We start from the raw sequence: 9368 nt of genomic DNA, 5'->3' as shown, positions 1-9368 counted from the left end.
TCAGATATTTTTACTTTACTATTTATTTTTGCCAACTTTTTACTTTTACTCCTTACATTTTAACACAAACATCAATACTTTCTACTCCTTATATTTTACAAAATTGGTTCGTTACTTTAGTTTCCAATAATTTCAGTGGAGTTACAATTATTATATTTTTCACGTGATCAGTACTGAATTCAATATAATTGGCTCTCTAGGGCTCAGCCCCAGCACATAAGCCAGTTAGTTGCCAACTGGAAATAGTTTGCATAACGTTTGATGGAAGTGATGGTTTTGAAAATATGTTGGCAGACATCCATTTACAAGGTTGGCAACAGCATATAAAGAGCCTGTTTTCCATGAACTCTGAAGTTTCTCAGCAGCTCTCTAGCAACATTTTGTCATTCACACAGTTAAATGTACTTTTATACATTAAGTACATGTACAAGCCTGTACTTCACTTTTACGGAAATGAGTTAAATCAGTACTTATACTATATATATATATAAAAAAAATATATATATATATATATTTTTTTAACACAAGTATCTGTACTTCTACTTGAGTATGGGAGGTGAATACTTTTGCCATCTCTGCCTCTCAGGTATTATGCTAAATGCTCACATCCTATTCTGATAAGTAGAAAGGCTACATCATTACTTCAACTAGATTCTACACTACATGAGAACTAGGTTGTCCTGAAGTTATTAATAATACAATTTTGTCATGTCCACCATTGGATTAAATTCTAAAATCTCAGGCAATTGCGTGCAAATCTTAAATTGGATCCAAAACAAAAAAACAACTTAGATTAAGGTTTTCAAGCAAGATCTTTCTTTTATTTGTGCATTATGCCGATTGATTCAAAGCCTTCAGCTGTTTACACAGCTACGTTCTTGGGTGTGAACAGGTGATGGGCAGCTCATGCGTCAAGAGCTCCACACTGTCTGGCGGGGGTAGGGAAAGGTGTTGATGTCATCATTTATACGTCTTCATGTGCCACAGTCCATCATTCAGATAGTGAACGTTCTCAATTCCAATTCCCTTGTTGACTTTTCCTCTGTTTGCAAAAGACAGATTTAGATCAGGCATCATAACAACAGCAAGGATTTATTTTTTTGTCCCCTGTAGGGGAAGAAATCTTACATGCTGTCTGCAGACATCTTCATAACACCAACACAAAGTGCATGTTGTTTTCCCTCCGCCATTATGGCCTGCATCCACTTGTTAAAGAAAAACTTGTATTTAAAATGTGGACGGAAAGTGAGATTTTTTATTGTGGATTTGGAAGAAATATTTAATGCTAGCAAAGGACAAATCCACAAAATAAAATTGTTACTTTTTTATGTGTGTGAAAATCAAACAGCTCCCACACACATTATCATCATGTATAAAAGGATACAACTACTGTGTCGGTTGCAGCTGGGTAGAGTTTAGCGCCTGGTGACGTCAGCCCGGGGCACATGATGTTGGCTCCACTTAAGACAAATTTAATGGCCCCTTTGTCTACTTGCTGGTGTGGAAGAATGAAAGGATCTATAAAACCCAAAGACAATTTGTAATCAGCGTGAGGAAACTCAAACACAACCCAAAGGCTATTGACATTAGAAGAGCTTACATTTATGTAACAGTCTGAGGGTTGGGTAGAATGGTCCTTCTCTCTGTCTGAAGAAAAGCAGTTCTCCGTTCACTGTCAGGATTTCAATGTGTTCATGGCTGTGGGAAGAGTAAAAAAAATGTATGTAGATAAAATCTAATATACTGAAAACAGTGCATGTACTTTGATAGGAAAAATGAAATGATAAAGTCATACCATCTCACGATTTTTACAGGGTCCTTTTTTGGCATTATGTGATTGAGCCATGACTCTATGTCTGGAAACTGTTCCAACAGCTGATTTTTGATGCCTTTGATCACAGATGTTTTCAGCTGGATACAGTTGGAAACATTTTCCTTATCATCAAATCTGAAACAGGAAAAAGAAAATGCTTTTTGTATTAAATGATTTTTAAAGTACAATACTCACAGAAAACAGAACAAGCTTGTCTAGCATGTTTAACATGTAAAATGAATCTCTCTTTTATTTATTTTTTTTACAACAGAGTTTAATCCTATGTTTGTACTTATAATTTGCCAGTAATCGATACACTGTAGGCCTAAATATGTCACAAAAATACACATGAAGCACACTGATCCAGCGGCAAATATTGGCAGTCGCGATAACAATGTTAGTTTAGTTACAATATGGCAATGTCAACCAATGCCCCAAGTATGCTGATGCAGATATATTGGATAGAGACTCCAATTATAGAAAATAAAATGCTCTTATTTATTTCAATCAAAAAGGTTACATAAATACATAATTTAAACAATTGTGCCATCCAAATTTCCTCCAGACAATCAAATGAATATTTGTATAAGTACACCTTTAACTCTAGTTCTAATTCGGCCGTAACTTTGATTTCAATACACCATAAATAAAGAGATAGTATTGAGAACCTCGTGGCAAAGGTACCTTTCAATATATTAATTATTAGGTCAAACATATTACTCGAACCTTCAAAGTGAAAATATGCTTCGCTTATTTCATATGCGCCTGAATGTTCCCAACTGTATCAAGATGACACCACCTGATGTTTGGATTCAAGACAGTTTAGTCTAGTTACTAAACGTAAAGAGAGTATCTTTATATCACACCACACTAACAAGTTCAAATGTATTTTTCATGCCTCGTCAGATGTAACAACAGAGGATCTCACAAAATATCATGACTCAATTGAACCTGAGCCCACAACAAAGTCGAAAACGCGATTGCTAATCAGTTAGCTAACGCTAGCTAGCCTCCTAACGTTAGCTGGGGTTAGCTAACGTAACAACATGGAAATAATTAGCAACGTACTTTTTAAACATCCTCGTTGGTCGCTGTTACCGTTACCGCGTTCCTTAATTATGACAACGCTTGTTCGGACGCGCCAGGTCGGCTATGGCAAACACAAGTAACGTTAACTTACAGAATACAATTCACATATCAAGTAGTGGGTATAGCAATCCCACGCCTGTTTAGGGACCAGCAGTGTGAGAGTTACGTCATTTTACGACAGTTGTTTGCGTTACACGACAAGTCCGGTTGGATTCGATTATTGGCGCTGCCTTGATCTCCTGTCACCTAGGTAACTTGTGTATTTCAATTTTTAGGTGTACACAATCTAAAGTTGTGCTCTGGCGTTGTTTATATTTCACAGACAGTTAAACACACGATAAGTCACTTCAAATACGCATATAGTGCCTGTTAGATCATGTAAAGTTCAGTTTCCATATTGACAAGGCAGTTTTGGTGTGCATAAATTGTTCCTTATTGTGACGCAATTCAATTCTTTATTCGTTTCTTGGTTAGGCCTATATATATTTATAAAGTTAGCTAGATTATGGATGGATTAAATAAATCAAACATCTCAAAGCCAGTCCACCTAAAGTTAAACATGCAATGGATGGAACTGAAATGTTTTTTAAACTAACTTTACAGTGTAGGCCTACAATAACCCGGTAACCCTTAAACTACTTATCAACAAAATAATATAAATTATATATTTACAGTTTGAAATACACACTTTTTTGTAATCATGAACATTGCAATTGCTGTAAAATATATATCCCGCACACTGTAGGCTATATACTGTATTGAGACATGTACATGCATCTAGTGTAACCACCCACTTCATAAAGCCTGTGTCCATTCAATATTTATTTCTTTGCACTACTGGTATTTGTTTACAATTCACACAAGTTTACCTATCTTGGTTGTGGTTCAGCTTGTTTTAGCTGTAGGTTTATTTCTATCTCGATTTCTACTATGTGTAACGTTGAGAGCAAAGTAAATGAGAGCAAAGTAAAACCAAAGTCAAATTACTTCCATGTGCACACATTTCATACAAAACAGTTTATTCTAATTATGACTCACAGTATTGCTGTAACATCTAAAGTTATTGTAAAAATGATTCTGTCATTTCTTTAGGTTAAATAAAAACTGAACAAATTGTGGCATTAACTATCATTGTATGCTAATTTTGAATTTCTCAGGTATATTTTTTACAGGATAAATTATATATAGTATCTTATATGGTATATATGAAATGTCCTTGAGGAGTTTAAAACATATCAGTTCATCACAAACCTTTATGCCACTGTTTTTCACATTCAAAGCAACACATTTGTCACATAGGCCACACAATCAGACATATTATTCAGTAAAATGTTACTTATCATCTCCATAGGCTGTTAGACATAGTGTCGGTATAATGAAATATATATATAATATAATTAAACATTGAAACAAATACGTTGTAAACAATAAGTCAAAACTTAGTCAAAAAAATACTTTGAGGATGGAGAACAAACGCTCTTAAGTTTGTCTTTAATAAATCTGTTAAATTACATTTTGACATTTATTTTGACAGTGTGAACTAGAACATATTTACAACATAGTAAATATCGATTAAAATCATAACAACTGGGCAACTTCCTTCATTCATTTTGTGGTCATGAATGTGGGTACATTCCTTCATTGCACTCATGCCTCTATATTGTTTCTGTTTAGAGTATGTATATATTGTGTATATATTAGTGTGTATATTTCTGTTTTGGTTGATATGTATGTGTAAGCACAGTGTGAGTAACAATGCTCCAAAGACAAATTCCTCGTATGTGTCCTCAAACCTGGCGAATAAAGCTGATTCTGATTCTGATGACCACAAAAATTTCCTAAGTCCATGTAATGGTGTTGGCGCCATCTTGTGGTCAGAGCAGTTACAACACTGTTGTCAGCATATAAAAAAAAACACGTTTGTGCAAAAAGTACTTATGTACAAAGTACTTCCGGTGGGGTCACCGACTAGATTTTGAGAGCGAATTTTCTCCGTGTTGGCTAACGGATGTTTTAGTATTATGTGAGCCTATTTTGGCTATAGATACAGTTCTTCTGTAAATCATTATCATTAACGGCCGCTTCAATTGACCACTTTTAATGAACAATTGTACAACGCGGTTAGACACGAGAGGCAAAAGAGGAAGCAATAGCCAACCATCTTTCTTCTTCTGCCAGCAATAACAAGAAAGCGACAAGGCTAGGTTCAAGTGGAGCTGTTTAGTTTAACAATTTATGATCTGTTTTATACTGGATAAAAGACTTGGATAAAAAACTTCCCCGTAGGAAAATAGATAACGTTAAAAGCTCTCGGACACTGAGCTCATCTCAAGCCTGGAAGTTTCGGATCAAAAGACTGGCTGTTAAGAATTCGTATTCCCGTTTTTTCATGTTTCCAACAGGTTTATCTACCCCTAATCCCCCACCACCGCCGACCCAGGAGGCTAGAACTGCGGCTACTGATGTCAAAAACGACAGCGGTAACATTACATCTCCGAAGAAGAGGAAAATAAACGGCTCAGAGAGGGAAGACACTTCTGACACGATATCTTCCTCGCCTCCCAAGACCCTGAATTCCTCCTCTTCTTCATCCTCCTCCTCCCCCTGCTCTCCCACTTCGCTGCACATCCAGAAGAAGTTAAGGTTTGAGGATTCAGTGGATTTCATTGGCCTGGATGTTAAAATGGCTGAGGAGGCTGCTGCTGCTGCTTCGTGCTCTAATAACAAAAGCAAAGCCGTGTTCCTGCCCGGTGGTGTGGGACACCATGCAAACGGACTGACCAAACCCGCAGGATCCGGCACCTTTTCTAACAGTAAACCCGGTGCTGCAAAGAAACTAGTCATCAAGAACTTCAAAGGTAGCAGATAAACTGGTGGATGATGTGATTCAAGCTCCAAAACATTCACTGACAGCAATATACAACTAACAAGTCCCCCCCCCGGCACCGTGATGTTGTCCCCACTGGACAAGGCATTGTAACATTGTGATAGGAGACTGGATCTCGTTAGTCTCTTCTCTTCCTGAAGGCTGCGTTACAATTTGAATGCTAAAATATTATAAACTTAGCTGAGTCAGTAAACCAGGAAGGCTTCTAACATCACATTGGCATTACAAGGATCTAAAAAATGTATAAAACTTAAAAAAAACTGAAATTTCTTTCACTAGTCACCTTGGTACCAATGAGTTGTCAACATGTGGGTGGGATATAATTGAGTCAGAAGAAATTTAGGCATATATATTTTTTGAGAAATTATCTAATTTAACATAACTAAAACAGTTAAATTAGTTCTAAAAGTCCTATTAGGAATCGCTAATAACTCTGTAAAAAGACATTATTAAAAATTGTTTGTAGGATTTTTTTGCAAAGTCACATTGTGATGATTCGATCTTGTGATATCGTTTCTCAAATTTTTGTACTTCAAAAATAGTGCTTCTGAGCAAGCAATAATTAAAAACAAAATTGCAGTTGTTATACAGTGGAGCTCAGGCCATTGCTTCGAATGTCAAGTTTATTCATTCATATGTAATTTAGCAATATTGGAAAATTGCAACATTTTATAATGGTTAATGATTTCAGCCATATTTAACCATTTTAAATATATTTAGCTGTTTGCTGATGAATCAGAGTTTTATTGAGATCGAGATGTCTTTTTTTTGTAGAGAGACCTGAACACAAGAAGCATTCATAGTCAGACAACCAGCATACAAGAACAACACAGACAGGGCAAAACCACCAGCGATCACGCAACAAATAACAGTTAATTGAAACAATTGAAGGAGAAATAAAAAAACAAAACATCAGATAATAGTAAAACTAAAGAATCTGGTTTGAGAGCAGTCTGCACTTAATTCTCTTTAAGAGGTGCATAGTATACCTGCCAAGGTTAGTGCATATGTACACTTAGAATATCTGAAGTTACGTAGTGAGTGTTGTATTGTCTACTGCAGTCACAAGATTTAGAGAGAGGAGATGTGACGGTAGAGCTTTTTGGATGGATATCATGGTATGAGCTTATAGCCCAGCCCTAGTCATATCTTCAGTAACCAAAATATAATGCAATAACCAGATATTAGATTTTTTATTTTTTTGTCACTATTGTCTGGTTATACTTAAAGAAGAAACGCTTGTTTTGCTCAGGAGCCTGCAACATTTTACAGTGTTATCAGTACAATTGTTTGTTTTTTTTTTCTTTCAATTTTTGCACACAGAAAAGCCCAAATTGCCAGAGAACTACACGCAGGAGACCTGGCAGAAGCTGAAGGAGGCAGTGGAGGCCATACAGAACAGCACTTCAATTAAGTACAATCTAGAGGAACTCTATCAGGTATAATTGCAGACCTGTTGACCTCCCAGAGGAAGCTCACTGATAAGAACATGTCCCTTGTGACACTGGTGTTTGTCCCCTCAGGCTGTTGAGAACCTGTGCTCCCATAAGATATCTGCCAAACTTTACAAACAGCTGAGGGCCGTGTGTGAAGACCACATCAAGGCACAAATTGATCAATTCAGAGAATATCCTTTACAGTTTCTATTTATCTTCAATTTCTATCACTATTTACTCACTTGTATATGATTTAGGATTGATCAGGCAGCCATATTGCAACAGCGCTCTTTTTCCTTAACGTTGTTCATACGGACGCCCTGGACAGTGTGCTTTTCCTAAAGAAAATTGACAAGTGCTGGCAAGATCACTGCAGACAAATGGTACGTGTTTTAAATTTAATAAGTCAGGCTCTAGTTGTCATATCTTTTGAAAGTCTGTTTACATGACCTGGCTACCCATGCAATTTGTTTTAATTAATTTTCATGTTTAAATGCATAATGTTTGGGGATATAGGACACAATTATTACAATTTATTTTAAAGTCTCAAACCAAAATCAAGATCAGAGTTATTTTCTCAGACTTTAGAAAAGCACCCTCAGAGCCACAGAAGACATCATACAAAGTGTTTTCACAGACTGAGAAGTACTCCTTGTGAAAAGTGAACGGAGCTGCATGTGTAAAATCTGTAGCGTGCCCCTTTAATTGGACAAGAAAATGGTTATAAAAGAATAACTCTGTCATTAGTGCCATTTTCTAACTGTGGATGTTTGTCATTGTTTCACAGATCATGATTAGGAGTATATTTTTGTTTTTGGACCGCACCTATGTTTTACAAAATTCAATGCTGCCATCAATCTGGTGAGTGATCACTAATGCCAGCTGTTCTACAATAGAATGAGGCTGATTTCTGTTTTAAAGTGGTTGTTTAAACATCCTTGCTCTGGTCTGCAGGGACATGGGTCTGGAGCTGTTCAGGTTCTACATCATCAGTGATCTGAAGGTCCAGAGTAAAACTATCGACGGGATTCTGCTGCTTATTGAGAGGGAGCGAAATGGAGAGGCGATAGACCGCAGTCTACTGAGGAGCCTGCTGAGCATGCTCTCTGACCTGCAGGTGACTAACCATGTAACATTTTATTCTTATTTTAATAACGATCCACACAAAGTGTCAGCTGTATTTGGAAGGCTGTATCTTTGTCTTGATCTGTGCACGGAGCCGATCGGCCTCCAATGTACCCCGTCGAGGGAGTTGTTCCAGCTTGTATTGACTCTGCCAGGTCTTGAGGCTGAGATTGCTTTCCATAGTAGCTTGGAGGGATTCATGTTTTTTTGCCTCAGGTCCTTGTTTTAAACTGGACTGTTATATTATATAGCCCTTTTCTAGTGTAAAAGCAATTTAACACAGTACAGGAACCATTCACACACTGTGGCCGAGGCTGCCGTACAAGATGCCACTTGCTCATAAGCACTCACACACATTTACACACCGATGGTGCAGCATCGTAAGCAACTCATGGTTTAGCGTCTTGCCCAAGGACACTTCGACATGGGAGTGTGGCTTTTGCAGCTGTGGTGTTTGAGATCGTGACCCACACAGGGGTGTGATGAGGAGTCAGTTTCTTGTTGACAAATGGCTTTAATAAAACCTGTGTTCTCTCCATCCATGACAGATTTATCAGGACTCTTTTGAGCAACGCTTTTTGGAGGAAACTAATCGGCTGTACGCTGCAGAGGGACAGAGGCTGATGCAGCAGAGAGAGGTGATTTATGTGACCTTGGTACTCTGGGTCTGTTTTTGTTTTTGTTTGTGATTTTTTATTTTATTTCCTTGAATAACTGGACAAATTGAGACAATCTGATTACACAGTATATGTCCAGTGTCTATTATAGTATTTATGTATCTAAAACACAAATTGCAACATCAGGTCTTTATTTTAGTTACACAGAATGTAACCAAACGGACTCAGCATTTTGTGTTAATGTTAAAAAATAAACACACAAATAAAGCATTTAATACCACACACAACAAGAAACCCAAAATAGAAGAACAACAATACCAACATATCCTCCATCCACAGCTTCAGGTGATCAGAACGAACAAAAGGCACAATACATGCTGTGTTTTGAGTGATTTTTTTTT

General features: G+C 37.1%; 3 protein-coding genes across 3 annotated transcripts in view; 2 read left to right on the top strand and 1 right to left on the bottom strand.

The window, feature by feature from the left end:
• c1galt1c1 (C1GALT1-specific chaperone 1) overlaps nt 1-9368 on the top strand; it is a 14216-nt gene that overhangs the window by 3923 nt on the left and 925 nt on the right. The gene's annotated exons all lie outside the window — the stretch shown is intronic.
• mcts1 (MCTS1 re-initiation and release factor) lies at nt 794-3143 on the bottom strand. Its single transcript, XM_032527918.1, has 6 exons — nt 2882-3143; nt 1796-1948; nt 1601-1698; nt 1385-1518; nt 1129-1196; nt 794-1042 (listed from the first exon to the last, which is right to left on the bottom strand). The coding sequence occupies exons 1-6, from the start codon at nt 2890-2892 to the stop codon at nt 961-963; spliced, it is 546 nt and encodes a 181-aa protein (XP_032383809.1). The 5' UTR covers nt 2893-3143; the 3' UTR covers nt 794-960.
• cul4b (cullin 4B) overlaps nt 4843-9368 on the top strand; it is a 10395-nt gene continuing 5869 nt past the window's right edge. Inside the window, exons 1-7 of the mRNA XM_032527833.1 lie at nt 4843-5760; nt 7113-7228; nt 7313-7416; nt 7539-7608; nt 8013-8086; nt 8180-8342; nt 8899-8988. Coding sequence (XP_032383724.1) covers nt 5292-5760; nt 7113-7228; nt 7313-7416; nt 7539-7608; nt 8013-8086; nt 8180-8342; nt 8899-8988 — 1086 coding nt within the window. The 5' untranslated portion in view covers nt 4843-5291. The remainder of the gene's footprint in view (nt 5761-7112; nt 7229-7312; nt 7417-7538; nt 7609-8012; nt 8087-8179; nt 8343-8898; nt 8989-9368) is intronic.

This window comes from Etheostoma spectabile, chromosome 10 (genome assembly GCF_008692095.1).
Source record: "Etheostoma spectabile isolate EspeVRDwgs_2016 chromosome 10, UIUC_Espe_1.0, whole genome shotgun sequence".
NCBI lineage: Eukaryota > Metazoa > Chordata > Actinopteri > Perciformes > Percidae > Etheostoma > Etheostoma spectabile.
Note: the sequence above shows the minus strand (reverse complement) of the source record. Positions and strands in the feature narration are given on the sequence as shown.

What these genes read in the sequence shown, in the direction of transcription:
- mcts1 (XM_032527918.1), bottom strand. An exon ending in CTGCAACCGACACAGTAGTT is followed by an intron (nt 1,197 to 1,384) that starts GTATCCTTTTAT and finishes AAGTGGATGCAG; the next exon opens with GCCATAATGGCGGAGGGAAA. An exon ending in AAGATGTCTGCAGACAGCAT is followed by an intron (nt 1,043 to 1,128) that starts GTAAGATTTCTT and finishes TTTTGCAAACAG; the next exon opens with AGGAAAAGTCAACAAGGGAA.